We start from the raw sequence: 22,954 nt of genomic DNA on the forward strand, positions 1-22,954 counted from the left end.
TCTTTTTTATTGTTCCTAAAGGGAAATGTCACATATTTGTAGATTCTTCGTTCACTCAATGGTCTATTCCATTATTTGGGCCATTCCAACACTCTGCCCGAAGTGAATTTTAAATTGATAAACTCAATAGTTAGTCCACTGCAACGTCAATTATGACACCAATTTATCATCGTATATATTTCGTGACATACTTGTGTTTAGGATTACTACACCCTGAAGGATAACTGTTACGTCAGTATATGGATGAACGACCCAGGCACAGTCAGGGTTAGCTTGGTAGACGAAGCAGGCATGTGGACCAATCCATTTCCAACTTAACAGGGATGTTACCACAAAATAAAAACAAAGAAAACATAAATATATTTCATCGTATATTTTATCATTTATTATATTATGCGCTTTTTGCATATCTCACACATACATGACATTCAGATATATATAGTTATAATATATGTTATAATATATTTTACTTATATTTTAATTAGTCGCTCAAACATGTGAAACTTATCACCACATATGCAAGTAAATATCAGATCAGATCATCATATCAGACATACTCTCCTAGAAAGTGTGAGGCTCTATCTGCATAGTCAGTTACAGACTTCATTTTATAGAAGGTCATCCTTTGCTCGACGAAGACCTTGGTCAACTGCCACATACTGTCGGCGTCTTGGTGGTTCAGAAAGGATAGCAATACATCAACGCCTTCATTACAGTGTGAGCGTTGTTTTAGAGTAGGTCCTAACTTATTATTTGCTCGATAACGGGTTAAACCTAAAACAGAAACATCGGTTTAATTGTAATGAAAATGTTAATGCTTATATTGTTAGCCTTTCTTAATGATCCAACCTCTAAATGCCTCTTAAAGGGGTTATTTAGACATACCCCTGGGCCTAGATTTTCGAAGCTCTCTTAGCGCTGAGATAGTCGTAAGTATGACACTTACGACTATCTTAATGCTAAAAGAGCTTCGAAAATCAAGGTCCAGCTCCCTATATCTGACACCGCTAAAAGTGCTGTTTTAAATTGATCACAGGGTACATATATATATAAATTGGAACATCCTTCCGAGGATATGTTGGAGTAAGATATTGTTAACAACAACAACAACACGTTCATGCTAAACTTCCGTGGACGGTGGGTCACGCTTGGTTGATCTTTATTGTACATGTACCTGTGGTCATATCAATCAATTACGCAATATAATCAGGTGTTATCAGCAGTAAAACAGTGGAACCGCGCGGCCTTTATGGGTGTATATTACACAACTATCTGTGATAAACCTCGTGGGTAAACTCGTATGTTGTCAGAGTGTTTATCTCAACACAAACAGAGGATGCCGAAAAGTTTATAATTCGCACTGATCATTTATGTTTCTTTGTCGTTTAATTAACGCCGCGCTCTGTAATATTAGAGCAGAAGTGTACATGGCGGTGGTCTGTGAACCATTGAATCTGGACAAGACAATCCAGTGATCAGCAGTGTGAGCACCGATCAACGTAATAGGGATACTATGATGTGTGGCAACCAAATTAGTGAGCCTGACCACACCAGATCATGTATGTCGCCTCTTGCAGCTAGTATATATTACTGAAGACCAATCCTAACCGATTATAATTTCTCGGGTTTGTAATTTATGTAGTGGTAGAGCCATTGATGTAAACGTGTTTTTGTGATTTACCTTACACACGTGTTCAGTTAAGTGAATCGACTTTTACATCCAATAGATTGTTGCTTAATGTTTAATGGCGGTTTTCATTCCAAATTTCAAAACATTATGGCATTTTATAGATATTTTTGCAATGAACTTACCCGCAATGACAATGGTGTATAGGTTTAGAAAATTGATGTTTGACTTTATCAAAATAAACGAATGATCTATAACGGTGAGAGACGGTGTCAGAATTTCACTAGGTTGCTGTAGAAGAATTACACCGGCTTGTCAGATCTCGTTCGAAATCGCGAGACTTAGGTGTGGTGGAGTACCCAAAATGGCGACGGGGATCAATCATAATTCGAAGATGTAAAGTAGAAGACACAGCGTTTGTTTTAGTCGCTCATTAAAAACAACTATGGCTGATATAGAAGTGGATATTACCCTACTGCCCGAAGATGTCCGGGAGAAGTTGGCTGAACTCGATCTTGAGCTCTCGGAGGGTGAGAATGTGGAAATTTATTTCAGTGTTCGCAAACCGTGGGATCGGCTTTCATAATTTTTTAGGGCAATTCGTGCCCTCTTTCTCCATTCTTTTGTTTCATGCACATAAAGAATTTATCTATATGTCTTACACACAAAGACCTCATATATGCTAACCCTATGACTAATACAACCACACCAGTATTATAATTCCGTGCCAATGACAAGTCACACGAAAATGAGGCAAACGATAATTTGCGAAAAAATCACATCTTTCAGACAGTGGATTTGCAGACATATTCCACACAACAGCACTTTTATGAGCATCTAGGAAATATGTAGTTAGTAGGTTGAACATGATGTTTCAGCTATTCAGTCCACCTGATCGTTGGTAAACCTAGGCCTAGAATGCCCCCCATCTAGCCGACATCAACAGGGGGCTCTCACTTGAACATCAGAAACATTGTAAACAATGGTGCTCCTCAGATGTGTCAAAAACACATATCATTACAAGTTTGAATGTACACAACTGTATTGTGTGTTTATTGTGAACATTGTAGACAGGAACACAAATCCATGCTTATCTTCCCACACAGGAAACAGATTTATCATCACAGCCACACCTTGACTAGAAGCTGTATTTGTGAAACATCAAGCATTTACTGAATCTGTTACTTCTATCTGTTACTTCTACTTGATGGTAAATGTTCACAATTCTAGGTGGTATTCTAATATAATAAATGTTTATAATTAATTTTCATTGATTAGTTTTCAGAATTTGATGTGGATTCAAGAGGTCATTATCATAACTGAGTTGACCCCAATGTTAAAACATACCTTTAATGTGTCACTAACTTCAAATAGTGTAGAAGTTCTAGAGGACCCTATTCAATGCTTTGTTCTTTTCATACACTGTGTTTAATTTTATTTTAAATGTTCTGATACTGTGATATGACAAAGAAAGTACTGTCACTGTCCCTCACCAACAGTAGGCTGTCATTACCAGACTGCAGTTTGTTTTTGTTCAGGAAGTCTACTGGATCTGTACGGAAGTAATCTATTAGTTTAAACACTGGTATCTTGACCTTTCTAATTCATGCATTTGTAGTAGTTTCACTACACACTACTTGGTACACCAGTTTCCCTGTGCATGATATTCACATCTTGCAATAGAGACATACATGGATATAATTCACTTCGTAAAGATTTATGCATGTAATATCATCTTTTCCCCATAACATTTCAATCTTGATTGCATCCTCACCTGATCATGCTTATTGTTTGAAAATTATTAGAGCTTTTAAAATTTGCTTCTGTTGTATTTGTCAAGAAAATCCAAAAATCTTGAGCTTGATTTCAAGTTTCCTGCTCAGTATTGAATGACAATAGGCATAGTAGTTTCGTTACACTTGCAGTATGAGACTTTTCGCCTGTGTTAAAGTAGAAAGAGCATGATGGATAAATAAATAGGATTGCAGTTCTTTGACAATTGCAGGTACTACTTGCAGGGTAAATTACATGTTTGGAAAGATATAGTGTTTGAAGTCATTTAGATGTGGGATCTGGCTTATGAATTATCAATATCTCATCTTTGGATGAGATCATTTTGTAGTCACTTTGTTGTCATATTGCTGAGTAGGCATTTTCATTGACCTTGATGCAAGTCCTGTCCTGTGCCATTGTAGTTTCGGGACATTATTTATGTTTAAGCAGATATAACCTCTTTTGTCGTGAAGTGAAATAACCTACCAAGTCTTTGGAAAAACAAAGTTAACGTGCACACTGATATTCATCCAGGTTTAAATTACAATTCTTTGATGGTATGCTAAACAAAAAGTCTGCTGTACACCACTTGTACAAAGTTACTGAAATGTAAAGATAGATACATGATACTGAAGGCTTGACTTAGCTGTTCGATGACCCTGTGGGTTTGTTTTGACATTTGAGCCTAATCCCTCATGCTGTGTAGACCTGGGTTGACTCTAAGAAGAGATTGTGCACACTCAGATGATGTTGTAATGTAAATAGCTCCCATGTTTGAGGAGACCAGATGTGTTCCAACTTGAGGGCGTGATATCATATTCCTGAGAATTTCGCATTGGATGGAGAATGTATTCTTTGATTTATCCCGTTATGTTACACTTCAACCCTTAACTGGATAAGAACAAGTTGATGTTTATGTACCTTTACTTTTAAACCTCATTTTATTGACCTGCTTGTGTTAGATTTGTCGGTATCTGGGTCAGTGTGAAATAAGAACTAAATACCTGTAAATAATATGAGAAGACTTCTCTCAAACGGAATATACATCTATACTTAGTCATTACATTAGAGTGTACATTATAAATGGGACATTTGTAAGCCTCAGGCATTAGATCTTGTGACCTAATTATGTACATGCTAATATGTCTTGAATACAAAAAGTCATTATTGTTCTTACATGTGTTTCGTGGTAATTGCCTAAGGCTGAATCACTTAAAGCCCAGGAACGTTCAAAGGGAATCAGAATACCTGACTCTTGTAATGTAAACTTACAGCTGGATGGATTGTTGTCATAAGATATTTATGGTCATGTACATTTCAGATAAGTCTCCTCAAAATGAGGTCATAGTTTAGCACAATCATATAGTTATCTAAGTGTGCAGTGTATTATTGTATATATGAGTTAAGGCATGGGTGTATGGGCAGTCAGGATGACCGGTTGACCCAAGACAAACTATTACCAAAGTTAACTCTGACTTAAGACATACTTGTATCCTGTGTTGTTATGAGGATGTTTGTAATGATGTCAGTATCACACACACACGTTGATTTCACCCCTTCCTGGTATGTGCATCCTCCGGACCCACGTCATCAATCTTGATCATTGCTCTTGAAAGCATTCTTTCTCTGGTCAGACTAGCTCCTTGCTCTACTGGACAAGCCTTGTTAGCTGGCTGCCTTGCTGTCTGGTCAGTTCTGTTGTTTTCATGTCTGACTGACCACTGGTTGCTCACTGGACCATACAGTTTCATAGATATTCTGGTGTAACCCAGAGCTGACTGTCAGCCGATTTGGGAGAGTGTAAGTGAATATTGCTATTTTGGTATTTTGTGCTTTGTGTAATCAGCATGATTTATTGTGAGTCAGTTGTGTTTTGGCCACCTTGCTGTTAATTAGAAGATACAGGATGTGAAGCGTGTGTAAAACTTGCCCCATCAGGGATGATATAGGGAACAACTTGGCCCCATCTCTAAATTAGGAATACCGGTAAACCTTTGTCATTCCCTTGCCCTGCTATTCATTCAATTAACTCTAACCGACTGGGAAAAGATAACTGGTGAGGAAATGACAAGATGTGTAATACTCTCTGTCAGAGGTCTCTACATGTAAAGCAAATCTGTATCAAGTGTGTACTCCATATACCCTAGTCTTTGACTTGCATGATTTGATTGGTTGCTTTGTTGCTAACACATCACGCAGCAATATTCAGTTATATGGCGACAGTCTGTAAATATCCAAATCTAGACCAAACAATCCAGTGATGAACATGGCATGAGCATTGATCTATGCCGTTGGGATTACAATGACTTGTGTCAACCAAGTCAGTGAGGCTGACCTCCCGATGCCAATAGTCACCTCTTACAAGAATACCAATATCTAACGCAGATGTTCTTGGGTCTGTGTGATTTGAACAATATTAAAACTGTACATCAAGAATTTTTGATCATACATCATGTACTGTTGGCAGTGATGCAACTTTGGCATTACAGTACGACTTGAGATGCCGTGTTGATTGCCATATTGACACTGGGTAATGTCTGTTACCCTTTCCATTATTCCTTGCAGTAGCACATACCTGATAGTAACGGAAGATGATACTCATGCCCAGTGTTCATGGTAGTTTTTTAACGAGTGCCTGCAGAAATCAGTGATGGTGGTAGGTTTTGTACGAGTCCGTGCAGAAATAAAATTGTAAATATGTAGTCCAAATCTTTTGCGCGTGAAATTTTCAGTACAGTCCTGAATCATGTTAAAATATATTGTTTGTCTATATGTTGCGGTTTTAAGGAACTTTTTAAAATTATGTAGGTCAGAATCTATGCATCCAAAACATGCGTGCAAATATTTTTTGCGTGGGTTTAAAACACATGAAAAACATGTTTCTGTGTCAACGTGAGCATTGGAAATAAAATAGTATATATGTAGTCCAAATATTTTGCTCGTGAAATTTTCATTACAATCCTGAATAATTTCAAACTGTATCGGCTTTTCATATGTTGCTGTTTTAAGGTACTTTTCCAAATTACGTATATCCGAATCTGTGCGTCCAAACATGCACACAAAATACTTTTTGTGTGTTATGATTTCTTTGCGTGAAAAACGCTTTTTTCGGGGTTAACGTGAACACTGCTCATGCCCCATCAATACATGTTTTAATGGACCCCTGAAGGTCCCGGGGTAGAATAGGCCTTCAGCAACCCATGCTTGCCATAAAAGGCGACTCAGCTTGTCGTAAGAGGCGACTAATGGGATCGGGTGGTCAGGCTCGCTGACTTGGTTGACACATGTCATCGGTTCCCAATTGCGCAGATCGATGCTCATGTTGTTGATCACTGGATTGTCTGGTCCAGACTCGATTATTTACAGACCACCGCCATATAGCTGTAATATTGCTGAGTGCGGCGTAAAACTAAAATCACTCACTCACTCATGTTCTAATGCTGACTTTAATCAATACTTGGTGGATTGGGTGGTAAGTCACTGTAATTTGTGGAACATTGCTTGTAGTATCAGTCCCTAGACTGATTTGTGAAGAGTTATTTATATAAGTTATCACACAAGTTTGTTTTGGGATGGTTAATATCCTGCATTGGGAATAAACATTGTATTGAGCGAGCCTAAATGATAACCTATTTATCATACAATGTCATTTTTACTTTAAAATTAAGAAAAACTGTGATTTTATTTGCCACAGATCATGAAACTAAACTTCCTGAGATGTGCCCGCATATCTATGATGTCAGAAATATGTGCTGTAGTAATACAGTTTTCTACTGATCACTCATTTGACTTTGTTACGTCATGTAGTTCTCAGTCAGCATTTATGTTAAAGATCGTATTGTTGTCAACAGATATTAATGTAGTTTCATAATTAGTCCCATCTATCATTACGAGACAAAAATTCTTTCTCATCAACTGAAGGTACTAACAGTACCGTAACCACGTCCGTCTATCTGGACACGATCGCTGGTTGATCGGCATGACGCCATGTTTGTTTACAGTGTGAAAGTAGTCCCTAAAATTTGCATATGACCTCTCTCATTTGCATAGATATCCGTATATGACACCAACGGATACCGAAAATATCCATTGGTTTTATTCTGCTGAGAACAACACCATCGTATGATAAATTTGGATACCCCATCACTGACCACAGGTTTAAATGGTGTCGATGCAGTTGTATGTAGTCTTGATGTAGTTGTATAGCTGACAACGTACCACTCATATATACAACTCACTCTTGTATACTATAACTGACTGACAAATCAGGGTGATGGTGAAATTGATAGTATATCTATTGGGTCAGGTAATTTGTGATGTATTTGGTGTGCAAGTGGCTGTTTGCTTTTCAGGGCAGAATATAATTTTAATTCACTTCCCCATGTCCGACATAACTGGTTCTCTTATCTGCAGGAAGTAGGTTTCTACAGGAATGGCCCACCTTTTATTCTGTTTTCTGTAGTGTGTGTCATTACACCCAGATAGCACTGGTGTTTCCTTATGTACACTACTACATGTTTATATGGTGTGAGTGAGTATGTTTATCCCACATTTAGTAACATTCCATCAATAGCAGGGAGAGGGACACGAGATATGAGCTTCACACTTTGTACTTATTTGGGGAATCAAACATAGGCCTTCGTCATAACAAGGGAACACATTAATCCACCACCCCTTTGTCTGGACATGACTTAAGGCGTTTCAGGATGGTTCTGAAATGTAGCTTTAGTAAATACCTCTCAAAGTTTTGTGTAGTTTTCAAAATTCAAATATGAGTTCTGGTCTCTTTTAGGTTATTTGCTTCACTGTTTTAATTAATGGACCCCAATCTTGAAGATATATACATGCTCATGTACATGCTATTGTACAGGAAAGACACCTAGTCTCCGTCTGTTGTGTTGGACAGTGATGCTGAAACAAAGAGGAACTTTTGTCTCTTTCACTAGAGATTATTGACAGTAGTCATAAACGAGCTCTGGGCGTTTTGTGATATTTCAGCATCTGTGGCTGGTGAGACTACAATTCACCATGCAGTTATCTGCCTTAGGTATGGCAGGATTCTGCTTTGATATTTTCCCCACTGTTTCAGTGTTCACGAATAGTGTCTGTGCCTCTGACAAATTAGGCAGATTTGCCAAGTCCTCAACCTGCTGGCCCCAGTGTCTCACTGAATATATCTCAATAACTTTGTCTGAAGTTGTTATTTGTGGCATGTGACACTTGTTCACTGTTTATAAATTTATGTTTATAATGTTTGTCATCATATAATGTTAAAAATTTCGATGCCAATAATGAGACATGTTAAATCTGAAATATGTGTTTAATTTTATTCTGTGAGTCCTGTGAATTTTCAGTGGGTCAGACAGACACAAGAAACTTACAGGACCGAATGTCATGTTACTGTGAAACGTCATCCGTGAGCACTGCAGTGTTTCTTTTCACATAGTTGTATCAGCGAAATAATGTTAAAATTGGGATTAAAACCATGTCTCTTTTTCAAAGTTGAAGTATTTGAGATACTTTATAACTAAAATTTGAAATTATCATGAATATAAGAGCTTAGTTGCTGTAGGCCACGCCATCAGCAAATACGGTTATTAAAACAAATGCCACCATTCCTGAAATAGTGTAACTGATTTGTGTATAGGGTGAGTCTTTTGTGACAATATACAAGGTCATGTAACATACTTGTCTCGCCTAAATCATTTCCTTGCTCAGGATCTTGAGGTCAGCGTAACAAACCCAAGTTTATCAGATGGAGCGGGTCAGCCGAGTGTACCAGTCACTGTGCATCAGGGAGAGAAGGTTTGTGTCAGCTGGAATGTTGGTGCCATACAGATGGATGGAGTTTTAACTGTGTCACATCTGTGTTTCTTAGCTTTACTATCCTGTTTTGTACATTTGCTACCTATAGTCTTGATTTGGTCCTCGTTAATGTGTTTCGTGGCCACATGTTTTATTGTTTGCAGGAAAACAGCATACATCTTATGGTTCGAAATATCCAATGCTTATGTTACATGCCTTAGGATTTGAAGAATTTTCTAATAATTTCATGAGTTTATCAACTTTGTTTTTGATTTTTCTTTTGTTCTTATGACATTTGAATCAATTCTTTATGACATTTTGTAATACTATCAGTGCTGTAGAAAATATAAGTCTGAAGCTCCACAGGTATTGAATAGTCTAAGGAGATGTCCTGTTCACCTTCATTCCTTTCTGCTTCAGTTTGGCAATTTGTCGTGAAATGTTAATTCTGAGTAAAGTGCAGGATGTATAACGTCTGTCCACACAGAGTAAAGTACAGGATGTTTCATTGTCTATCTTCAAAGGTTGTCTTAAGAGTGTCTAGTGGTGACATCAGACACTGTTATTTATGATCAGTTATCTGTAACATGAAAAAATCATGTAGTATGGCTAATCGTAGTAGTATTTCACTGACTTGTATATTTTCTAAGACTGATTCCTATGATTAGCATATTGTGGGTGGTGTTTGACTGTTGTCGCTAGATTCTTGGACCCTGATGGATAGATGTGACGGCCAACAGCACAGCAGATCAATGGCTGAGGTAAAGTGTAACTGACTCTTCTGGAGAACAAGACCTTTGAAGTTTTATGGCTACAAGGTGCTGTCGTTTGAATTTTGATGATAGCCTTTTGTGTTTTTGCTTTTGTGATTCTTTTTTGATGGGGAAATGATTAAGTAGTTTAGTCTTTAGGCCTTTGTTTCTTGTAGATATTTTGTTTCCTGCAGAGAGTACCTTGTGCTGTAGATGTAGATGTTAGAGGTTAAGACATTCTTGTGGTATGAGTGAAGGGTACTGATGTTATGGCAGGGACTGACTAGTAATGCATAGTGATCTCAGCAATCAAATTTTGTCTACTCCGAAATAAAAACATAAGCAACCACTTTTATTAGATGTTTTTAGTTCTGCAATTATTGTCTGTCCATGTTAGAGATAACTGGTTACAACAGATGAGGACAAAGATCAGCTTGACCATAAGGACAGGTAGCTCCTTGTAGCTGTAGGTTTGATGGTGAACAGATTTTTGTTTATTTATATATTTCTAGAAAAAAGGACAACATACTCTGAGTATGATATTTGTTTATAGTACTAGCATGCATCATAATGACAGGATATCTAGCAGTAGATGGTGACACTGTGCTGATGACGGGGCATGTGGTACATAGCTCCCTGTGCCAGTTTCACCATGTACATGGTGCATCATGGTGACAGGATGAAATATTCAGCCTCCTACTGTGAAATACGCAGGACAGGTCATGTGTCAGCAGTATGCCGGACCAGGGACATGACAAGTATATACAACTTTGAGTAATGGGCTAATATGATTCTGCTTAAAGTGCCCTGTGAGGTTTTGTCTACCCAATTTCTTTCTGCATCACATAACAAATTAATAATGGAAGCTGTCCAAACAATAGCAAACATCATTGTTAAAGAAATGAAATGTATGCTGCCAGCTGCAAATGTAAGTGATGTATGAGACTTAAGATATAGGTACACAAATTTTGGCAAAAAAAGTTTTTTGTTGGCACTATTGCATAATAATTGATGCATTCATTAAGTGAAATATTTTGCAACAACTGAGTGACATGGTGTGCGAGTTTCCTAGACTGTGCTATGAAGGGGTACAAGCATGTGGCTGCAGATAAGCGTGAAGGTTACTGGAGAACTAGTTCATGCAAATGTCAAATACTCCCATTGCCATATTACTGGCGCAGGTGGATCTACTGTTGAAGCTGAAATGTTTGTCTTCAATTGCTTATATATTGTTGGTGAATATTCACTTATTCCCTTGTCATGCCTCCAACACAAATAATTGTGTGTTTTTTACTATGATTATTATGAAGTACATAGTGAAACATCCAGGTGTTTCCTGACTGAATTTGTTTTGTTTTTGTCTAATGCGAAGCCGTTTGCCGTGCAGAGTTTTGTCCCCGTTGTATGGCAGAAGACAGTGACCATTTTCTGTGCTGTAGCCAGACAATTGTGGGATTCCAGCAAGTCGCACTTACCTTGGTGCCTTATTTATTTGGCAATAGTGGCAAAAATTCATAATTCATAACACATTATTATATATCAGTTGAATAATTAATTTGAAAATACAGGCTACTTTCAGAAATCAAAATCAAAATATTGAAACTTCTTGCATTCAAAACAAGGCTTCCCAAGCTCTGCACATTGCTAATATGTCTAGTGCAATATGAAGCTGTTAAGTGAATAGCTGCAAAGAGCTTGTTTCGTGGAGCTAGACAGACATACAGAGTTTAGCATCAAATCTTTTTGACTGCCAAAATGACAAAGAGAGGGTTACAGATTTTCTCTTTTTTTTCTCTATTGGCTCACATTTTCTGAAGGTAGGGATAAAATCGTGAAATACTGGCTGCAGCACTGCATTATACTGGTAGATTTGTCCATGTTGTCTTTACCTTGCATGTGAGGTTCACAAGAATGGTCACCATTATATGCATCATGGTGTTTTTAATCTGAGTAAGAGTAATCTAAGAAATTTGAGCACTCAGCAGTATTCCTGCTACATGGTGACAGTCCATAAATAATGAGTACTGTTTCTGCATGCCTGAGGATTGCAGTATCATCAGTTATGAAAGATGACTTTTACATTAGTTTTATGATAGTGCTTGCACTGATGTAATATTGAATGTCATCTCATATGTTTTACTATTCTTGGTGAAGAGACGTTTGTCATAGCAACATAAGGTCATTATAACCTACTTTATGTGATACTATATTACTATTATCAATGCTCTCTAGGTTTGTGACACAAACGATTTTGTGATTTGTTTGAGTTAAAGTTTCACAATGGGAATATACAGTCATTGTATATTGACAAGATTTCTGAGCCCTGAAGTAGACAAAACTCTGATATTCTGAGTCAGTCAGTGTTTAACATTATTGTGTTGACTTGTATGGTGGTTTAGGGTTCAGTAGCTTCAGGGAAGTTGACACAATGCAGCTGACACAATGATGACAGAGCAGGTGACATGATGACACCGGTGTCACTGAAACAATATCATGAAGGCAGCATGGGCACTGCTGACCAAATGTAATCCGGACTAAGTGCAGCACATATGACTTAATCACCTGTGAAAGAGTTAGAAATGCTTGTCATAACAGTTGACAAAAAGTCAGACTCACTGACTTGTTTGACCCATGTTATCATATACCACTTTGCATAGATCGGTGCTCTTGCTGTTGATCACTGGATTGACTGGTCTAGACTCGATTATTCACACTACTTCCATGTTAGTGAATTTTGCTGAATGGGGCATTCATTCAATGAAACTAAACTGACATATGACAAATGAGCATGTATTTCCATCTTGTGTAAGATGGAACTTAACACTGTGTATTTGGTCACATGTATTTATGTCATGTGTATTAATCCCAAATAATCATATTTTTTTGCTTCTTGCATACATTTGGCTTATCCATCCGAGATTTGGGATAATGGGAGTATGTTGTGTAATGTCAGTATACGCCAGTATTCCAGTAGAATGGGAATGCTCTGGAAAGAATTGAGTTTGGATCCAACATCCAATAATTCTATGATTTAATATGCAGAGTCACTTCTAACTGCCAGCATGTTTGCTGGGGGACCTATTCTAACATGGAACCCTCACATGGTTTCTGTACTGACTTACCCTATAGCTGTCGATTTGGCCACTTGACTGGGTGTACCTCTATCATAAGACTATATAATTGGATATCATTGCTGTCTATTTGGTTTGAATCAAAATGGGGCAAGCCTGTGTCACTCATGGCCATGTTTGTGGATTTTATCAAAGTGGTGAGCTTGGGACCTGCTTCACTTTTTCAGTAGTCCAGCACCATGCTGACGCTGTTTCATGATATATTCCTGAAACTGTGTTCAAATTCATGAGCAGGGAAAAAACAAACAACTCTGTCTCAACTCCCAAGTTAGTAATTTGATAGACGCAATTGATGAATGGTAATTCACGATAGTTTTTGTCCATACTGAGTACTTGCTAGATTGGTTCTGCGTATTGCAGTTTGAAACATCAAGTCAGATGATCTGCATTAGACCAGGGCAGCTGTAAAAATTGATAATTATAAGTCTCACGGATTGGGAGATGTGAATTTGTGCTATCACTATCTCACATAAACTCATAGCAAGAAATTATGTTTTTGGTCCTTTTGAACAATCCTTACTGGATCTATATGTGTATTCTTCTTCCTTTGCCAGTCAATAGATATCTCTGTGTTCAAGAGTCAGTTTTAAATTTTATTCAGAATGATGTTTTTGTTAGTAATCCTTGCATAAATGTGTCACCACTTACATCTGATGGGAAATACAATGATTTCTTTCAAACCATTTTGCTTTTATGCTAAAAAATTACATCTCTGATCTTTATTGATCATCAATTTGGGTGAATGGTTACCTTTCTCTTTGACCTATATTGATAGTCAGCCCTATTTTAGGCCATTCTCTTCCCACAGAGGTTACTTGTCATATCTTCCTACAAACGTCTGTTCTAATACGGCCATATTTCGCAGTTCTCATAAAATCCCCTAGCGGCAAAAAATGGCAGCAGATTTATCTCCCTTTTTTTCTGTCCAATCAGAACACGTATTACATCGACCTAGATTCAACTTGACAAATGCGCAGACAAATGCAAGCAATGTGGAGAAACAAATATGACATGCCTGAGTTCAGTCTAGAAGAAACATTTCAGTATCACGCTCGGGAAGAGGTTCTAGTTTTCACGATGCATCCAGAAATTACTGAGATGTTGCGAATGATCACTTTTGAAACAAGGTCGCTGACTGCACAACTAAATCTGTTTGCCTCCAATCACGAGTCCTGAACACTAGCACCATGAAAGGGTCGTATTAGAACAGAGGTTAGGTAGGAAGATATGACAAGTAACCACTGTGGGAAGAGAATGATTTTAGGCGTAATTGTTAGAAATTATTACACTGTGCTATTCAAGATCCTAACATCGGGTAGCCTAGTGGTTAAAGTTTTGCTCTACACGCTGCAATGCCAGGCTTGATTCCCACATGGGTACAATGTGTGAAGTCCATTTCAGGTGTCCCTTGTCATGTTACTGCTGGAATATTGCTAAAACGGTGTAAACCTGAACTCACTCACTCAAGATCTTTATCTTTCATTGAAGTACAAGACATGGTGTGTACGAGGTGTCTAATTGTTCTGAAGTGTTTCAAGATTGAATAATTTGAATAATATCCACTTGAGGACAGGTTGCGAGCCCTGCCTGATGTTTCAGCTGATAAGAAGGAGCAATTATTGATTCCTCAACTACAGGAAGTAATTACTGATGGTTTTGCTAGGAACATGTTAATGCATGTAACAAGCTTGTAATTAACTCTTCATATGCAGACGTCCCTGTAAACGTGACGCATACTCGCCTAGAAAACAACTAAAATCTTTGCCAAATGGATTGTTGTCCATTTCAAATGTGCATGAAATCTGTTTCTCAAATATTAACATTAGCGTTTGTATGTTTATGTTGTTTTTCAGAAAGTCCTTTGTTTTTTAATCTGAAAACAGAACTATGTGCACTTCACAGGAACAGTGTGTCAAGGTGCATGTTGGTGTTTGTTTTTCAAGCTTAAATTAAACACCTTGGAAAATGGAAATACACAGTCTTAGTGTTCTTCAAAAATGACAGGAAGGATGAAACCTTCAATATATTTGAGTTCAATGTGTCGGTATACTTCACTTATAAAACAGCAGCACTTATTTGGTTCAAGTTTGAGACTGGTGTCAGTTTCTCATGGTCAGTTGTAGGTTGGTCAGAAATATACTTTTTGGACATCTAGGTCATGTCTTCCTTTTTCTAAGGAGTGCTGTGAATTTGTATTGTGTATCATGATATCAAGGACATATCATGTTCACACAGATACCACTGAGGTGTATCTTGTTATCTTGGATAGCATGAGGATTGTTGACCTCAATTTGCTTTGATTATCATGTAGACATGTTTATGGTAGTGGATGTGGTATATCTGGGGTATATCTTCTCAATAAAGTACAGATTCTAGTACATTTTGGAGTTGAAAACCATCTGTGGTTTGAACCCACACTTTAAGAATGAGGCTCCAAATTACAGCTAAAAGTCGGCAATCTAACCCACAGAGCCACTGGTAGTCAGGATAACAGATATTGTGTAAGAGTCATCATGCAGTCATGTCTCACAAGATGTATACAGACGATATACATCACACTTTGAAACAGTTTCCATGTTCAAAGGGGAAAAACATTACCATGATTGACCCTGCTTTTGGCAGAGATTTCTTGAAAACATGGAAAGGGTTTCACTTATTCAGTTGGATTAGTGACAGATGATTATTACAAGTAGTGCTTTGTCGGTGTTTAGTGCTTCAACGCTCCTAAGGACAATAACTTTCAGTTACACCGTGCATAGTGTTTCATGAAATCTGTGTCAGTCATGTAATCAAATCCTCATTGATGCCCTTTTCTGATGATGTCACATATTTCCGTCCTTATTGCTCAGTCGCCTAGATAACCAGTCCAGTGTTTTTCATCTACACTAGTTAATTATTCACAGATGAGAAGTGATTACAGACAGGTTGCAACAACCCTGATTCATTAGGGCAGGGAGAACAGGTCTATTTATGAAATCTTGATGATGTCGCTGTCTTTCATGCCTGGCTGTTCTCCACTTTGTTTATTTCTGAAGTGCACACGTGAAGACTGTGCTGGTTGTCTGCAGCAAGCTTCTCAGCTGGGAGTGAAATATGCCATTGTTATCGTGCTTTGTGATGGCTACGTGTCAGGGGAGTAGGCGGCTGCTTGTGAGGGAAATGGGGTATTCTGAAGATCAGAGTTTAGGTAGATGTAGGTGTGCATATTTATCACCTGAAAGGAAATTTCCTGGATAGTGTCCAGCATAGTTCCCATTCTGATCAATTTGTGGATTTCTCTTCCAGCTCATGGAGTGTTTCACCTTTGTCCAAACTTGCTGCAAAATAAGAACAAAAACAATGAAAATACAAATATTTCATGTATGCTTCTTTGAGAGGACGTTTGTTTGTCCACTTTTGTGTTAGTTAACAGGGGCATTACGAATATGAAAATGCTGACATGGCATTTATTACTCTCACTCATGGTCACTCACATGTTCTAGGGTTGTATGTCTGGAGTCCTTAAGAACAGTCAGGTCGCATTAGTCTGGGCCCTGAAAATCCCATTCATTGAAATGGTAGCAAGCTTTTAAACCAGTCTTGTTTACTTTGCAAACTAATTAACTGTTGATTCATTAAATTTTGCGCTTCATTCTTCTAATTTGGATGTTAATCAACAGTAACGGATTAGCTAATTACAATTGGTTTTGCTTTATTAATCCGGCGGTGCATCAAGAAGGTTTGGATAATCCCTTTGCCTTGTGAGCACCATTGATAAGCACTGAGCTTCTTCAGTAAACTTCAGTGGTAATTGATAAGTGAGATGACACTTCTCAGTTCACCATTTTAAGTGAGTCATTTTAATCAATTAATAGGTTTCACATGCCAATTGTCATCACCAAATTCATGGACATGTATAAAGTTCTTAAGTCCTTGTTTCTGTATGCCAAAGGGAAGTAACACTCCACTGTAGTGGTGAAAATAATGGTTTGTTTCTGTAGTCCATGCATTTCACTATCCGAACGTTATATATGAAAAGGGAAGTGTTTGGATTAATGCGGCCTGACTGTTCATGATTTATTTTTCTTTATTTTTGAAAGTTTAGAACAACTGACAGTCATAGTATTTAGCAAACTGTTCAAATTCTTCGGCTGGTGCTCAGCCTGTCATGGTTCATAGTATAATACCTGTTCAGACTGTTACATGTATACAGCGGTGTTTATCTCCGATGTAAGTCATGTAGGAATGTATATCACATAGATAACATACTCAGAATGAACATTAGCAGAACATTATGTGAATATCGCTCAGAAATATTCATTAGATAGGGTGTTAAGGTTGAATGGTTTGTGCAAACCCTCTTTAAGACAGGTTTATGGAAGAACATCACCTTATGTTTTTATTTTCTGCAGCTGTCACATACGACTGTTGTCACATTGTACCCAGACAGTGTGGATCGTTCGTCACAAATCCAGTACATAAAACATATTAGAGCAATAGAGGTTATGTTGTTAAATTCGAGGAATGTTATATGATGTAATTGCTTGAGTTCGTAACAAAGTTTCCCTGATGAGATAGGGTTGTATTGAACGCTTAGATAACTTCTTGTCTGCTTGGCCAGTCTGAAGATAGGCTTCAATCCCGTTTCTATGTAAGCTGCAGTGTTTAGCTACTGCCTGTAATTAGCCAGATGACTAACACATGGCAGCAGCAATCTGACTTTGTATATATGTGTATTCATCCTCTGTGTGTGTCTAATTGATCATCACAGCATTGCCCCCATAATCCATCTTGCATACACCACTGATTGATTGCATGGGAAGAAGAATAAAGGACTAAAGTTATATATCAAGCTCTAAATGTATACAATACTTGCTTCTTTAAGGTTTAAATGTATCTTCTGGCTCATATGCCCCATAGAGTGTTATTTAGGGGGGTTGAAATTGTTGTGATTGATGTGTGAATGGCTTTCTTGTTATATATAGAGGAAATACATTACAGTTAGACAATGATATTGATCCCAGGCTTCTTGTACATCTTGGTATGTAGGACATACCTTGATGTCCTGATAATATATCGTTTGTCTGAGATTCTGACAGACATTTGTGATGCAAGAAACACCCTTTAAGCGCAGTGTCCTATATTCAGGAGTCAAGTTAAACATGTTTCCTGTCGAAATACAAATCATTAGTGATTCACTTGACATGAAGTGATTATAAGCTACAGCTTCAGTTTGGTCAGCAGTAAGGTAAAATTTGTAGGGAAGTCTTTATGTCTTATGGCAATGTTGAACCATCTGTTCACTAAGTTGTATTAGATGCAGGTTTCTATCAACATGATCAGTGTCTGATTAAGATGATTTTTCCATTTGTTGTAACAGCTTTTGTGAAGTAAATACAGTCTTTTAGGCTGGGTATGAAAGCCAGGGTGGTTAATCCTTTTCGATATGATACAGGATGAAAGGCATTTCCATTCAGCTATTGCAACAACAAACCTGCAGATATCAAGACTTCAAGTCTAACTTGGAAATATCTACCATTGCCTGTTGACCTGATGACACGATGTGACAGTATTCTTGTTGAATGCGGTTGGGGCATTCGCTCATCATGCTGAAGATCTGGGTTCTATTCCTCATTTTGTTAAGCCCATTTCTGGTGTACCCTGCCGTGATTGCTGCAATATGCTAAAAGCAGTGTCAAACCAAACGCTTTTTTGTTGAATGTGGGATCACCTCAATGTTACTAAAACTTTTTCATTCATCTGACAATGCCATTCATTGCCATTCTGCTAATTTCTAATGGTCATTTGCTGTAAAAGATTGCTGGTCTGCTAACATTTAGACTCTGTCCATGGCCTAATCACAGTAGATCTGTCCAGTTATACAGATTTCACAGATTTGCCTCCTTGACGTATTTGCAAATAGTTGGAATTCTACAAACTTCTTATTGAATGTCATTGGCCTTAAAATGGTGGTTCCAGGGTGTCAAGTGAACCAGCATGAAGTGAAAATACAAAATGTGTATCATGACTAATGCTTTTGGGTGGGAAGCAAGGTCGTCTGAATCAGACTTAATTAGTGAAGAAATTTCGCCTGCCTGTGCATTGGGATATGTTTCATATTTGTGAACATATATATATATGTAAAAAAGATAATTGTGTGCTTTAATTGATTTTTTAAAATTCTTTTCAGCATCCATGCCCTTTTGTTATCTTTGGTACTCCTTTGTTATGGGACCACAGCTGATGCTATTTGTTTCCGATCATCCAGTATCTTAGTACTGGACATGTTGAACAATTACAACAAACTTCTGGGAAATATGATTTATGTTCAGATGATATGTGCAAAATTAGACATCATAAATTTTGTTTGGATGGGATTTGAGTATAATTGAACATTTTGGATGAGAAAATAGCCTTATTTGATTTTGTGAGTAATCTTTAACATATTTATCACGCCATTTTCTATTACCACCCCAGTTTTAAGTGCTTCTCCCTGCGCCTTGGGATTTCTTAATCAGATTTTGAGAACTGAAGGCCCGATTAAGCAGTCATTCTGTGAAATTTATGGCCTTGAACAGGACTTCAGTCATCCTCCATGGCCCTCACACCATGGTCGGTCTGCATGAGACATAATTATGCGGAGGTTAAGGGTTGTAACTATGTTGTCGTTGACCATTGATATTTAAAAGCTATCTGTGCATGATTTTAGTGCATTTATAAGTGGACTGTATATTGAAGTGTGGAGAAAGTTTTTGAATTTGCATTTGGTGATAATTTGGTACTTTGTCCACATACTCAGTGTGCTAAACGCATCTAAAAGTGTTTTACAATGATATCCCCCTCACATGAAAAACATGTCTAGGTGATGGCAAGCAAGGTTGAGGTCACATGAATGTGGCTATGTACTTTCATATGATTTGAGCAGGGATATATTTTGTTCCCTTTGTTGACACAGAAAGTGCTGTGTGTTACTATGATGATTGAATTATGAACACTGGTTGCAGAGTCTACTTGTGCACATCACAGTTTACAATATTATATTTTGAAATCAAGTGGAAATAAATTAACATATAAATATGAAAACAGTCACATGATAAAATGTGTTAATGAATTGAATGGAACTTAATGAAAAAGCTGTTTCCCTTCCTCTGACTGTACTCACTGCTTTAAAGAATAATAACATTTTTCAGTGGTTGGATGCATAGTTTATTAATCAGTATCCAATGGTCTTTTGTCCTTATATTAATGCAGAATTGAAGGACTAGTGCACATGGGTTCAACCATATATTATGAAGGTATTTTGCTAATGTAATCTGTTGGATATGGGAGGACCTGTAGCATATACCAGGACATATTGTTTCATAGAAAATGTGACTGTTGTATAGGATAAGAAATATATTCATGTAAAACACAGAAATTGATCATGCAGTGTTTTTTTTTTTGTAAGTTAGCCATCGGATTTGAAAAAGATATGCTTTAGAATGTCTTGACGTGAAGGCTGCCTTTACAGATTGGCTGGACAATAGTTTCACAAGTATGAGCCCATAGTTTACATCAGCAGTATAAACAGCATTGCTAAACTTGTTTCCAATGGCTGTCCCACAAAGGCCTGGGGTGAATTCCCTGACCTGTCTAGCAGGACCAGAGTGTGCACCTGTTGGTATTGTGTAGATATAATTGCTTGGGAGTGAAGAGGTTAGCCGACCAGAGACTGGAAATGGTCATGTTTGGCTTTGTAACATGTCCCTCTCACAAAAGAGTTCCCTTGCTGTAGATAATAGAGGCACTGTTGTGTGTTGTGCTATCAGGTGCCTGATTGAGGCGAGATAGTGGGTTTAGATGCAGAAAGGGGTTAGATGAAGGGTTTCATGTTGGATGTGACACGTTGTAGGTGCTGACGGATGAGATTAGTCATTTGGGTGCAGTTTGTGCATCTGTGTTTTCCTTGTCAATAGCGATGCATGTCAGAACAAGCTTACCTGTCAAGTGTAGGATAGTTTGTGTTATAGAAAGTTAACAATGTACTAGGGATGGACATGCTTGCAGGCTTGTCTTTGTAGTGATGTGTTTGTTGTGTACCTCTGCCATCAGCAATATTCCAGTTGTGGCCTGGAAACAATCAAGTGATTGATATTATGAACCAATCAACATAGTTTTGGTAGAGTAAAATGCAATCACCAGCAGACCACGACAACTACAACTACCCAACTGAAAAATGAAGTCACCTTTTATAACCAACAAAGGCTAATTAAGACATTCTCTATATCTGGGTGTTCCACGAGGACTTTGGTTAAGAAAAGGGAGAAATAATAAGATCTGGGAATGTGTACTTTATCAACATTATTGCCTCTACCTACCTGTCAAAATCATGTTATAAGTTATCTGATATTCAGTAAATTGCAGCTTGTGCTGTTTCTGTCTGTGAAAACATCTATGAAGGTGGAGGTTGCTGTTGCATAAGGTGTGTGTTGAATACTAAGTCTGAAAACATTCAACTGTATGTTTATCTTATCTGTAAACATACTAATAATTAATCATGCAATGTAATTTTCATTAAATGGGAACAGGTGCTATTTCCATTTGATTGGCAGGTGGTTAGGAGACGAATGAGAAAGTGGGACAGGTGTAGTGAAATTTAAGTTGTGGAAAGTTTCAAAATGTTCATAACCCAGTGGTACTGAGGTTTTGTGTTTGTCCAATAAAAACTTTTCATAGGGGCACAATATTATTTTGAAATAAATGATGTTTTGTTCAAGAAAGTTAAACGATGTAACATGATATAGATCAAAACAAATTGATTGTAAGTTCTGGAATTACTGAGAATCAACATGAGTGCATGATTAATATTGCAAGTAGATGTTAGATCAGATTCTTAGAGGTCATTGTAACCTGAGTACTATTTTCAGCCAGATTCATGACACACCTGCCTCAACATGTCAATATGACCTTTCGTAACCATGACAACAAATATCATGACCTTTATTAAATTTGAACTGTGAAGTGAAAAAACATTTTTTGGTACAAAGGAAGTGTGTTTGCTAATCTTGTTGAGACTACAGTTTGAGTCTAAGTGGAGCCAGTGTTTGATAATGCCATGAAAACAAAGTTTCATTTAGTGCCATACATTCTGGTTCTTGTGATATATTGATTACATTTGGTCCATTGCAGTATGTAATATTGATACAAGGGTGCCTACATGTTGAAGGACCAGTTGTATGTCCTTAGGGGTAAATGTGTGATGTGATGTTCCCATCTGTGACACTGCTGGTAGTACCCACTACAAAAATGGATTTGTCCAAATGATGGTCCTGTTGCCAGATACTTTGAAAGAAGAAGATGAAATTTAAGAATAAAACTGACACAATCATGCAGAATGGTTTGCTTTAAATTGATTGATGCATTTGATAAGTGATTTCCACTTTCAGTGCAGCACATATACAACTATTATGGTACATCACAAATATTCATTCAGACTATGACTGTCCAGGAGCCAGTTTCGGGGATCTCTGTAGGAGACTCTACAGGACTACTATAGCAATAACTCATGTCGTGTAGTATACACAGTAGGTGTGACTATACACTATCAGCTGGCACACCGGGCCATTGACATACATTCACCAGACTGCTGATATTTCTGCTGGCCATGGGCCAACAGGCCAGAAATTCTTTTTTCTCCTTAAACTGTTTTTTCCTGTGACTGAATCACTGAATTTAGTTTTCAGCTGCCCTCAGCAATATTCCAGCTGGATGGTGGTGGTCTGTAAATAACTGAGTTCGGACCACCCTGTCCAGTTGTCAACTGTACAAGCACTGATCTGTGCAGTTGGGGACCAATGACATGAGTCAACCATGTTAACATGCCTGACCACCTGAGCCAGTTAGTCGCC

At 37.7% G+C, this 22,954-nt stretch overlaps 1 protein-coding gene across 4 annotated transcripts in view; it reads left to right on the plus strand.

Moving 5' to 3' along the window:
* The first annotated feature begins 1,971 nt into the window (after nt 1–1,971).
* Nucleotides 1,972–22,954, plus strand: part of LOC137298905 (disco-interacting protein 2 homolog C-like) — an 89,980-nt gene continuing 68,997 nt past the window's right edge. For all 4 annotated transcript variants that reach the window (XM_067831271.1, XM_067831273.1, XM_067831272.1 and 1 more), the window contains exon 1: nt 1,972–2,157. In XM_067831271.1, the coding sequence (XP_067687372.1) occupies nt 2,073–2,157 (85 nt within the window). In that variant the 5' untranslated portion in view covers nt 1,972–2,072. The remainder of the gene's footprint in view (nt 2,158–22,954) is intronic.

Source organism: Haliotis asinina, chromosome 10 (assembly GCF_037392515.1).
Source record: "Haliotis asinina isolate JCU_RB_2024 chromosome 10, JCU_Hal_asi_v2, whole genome shotgun sequence".
NCBI classification, from domain to species: domain Eukaryota; kingdom Metazoa; phylum Mollusca; class Gastropoda; order Lepetellida; family Haliotidae; genus Haliotis; species Haliotis asinina.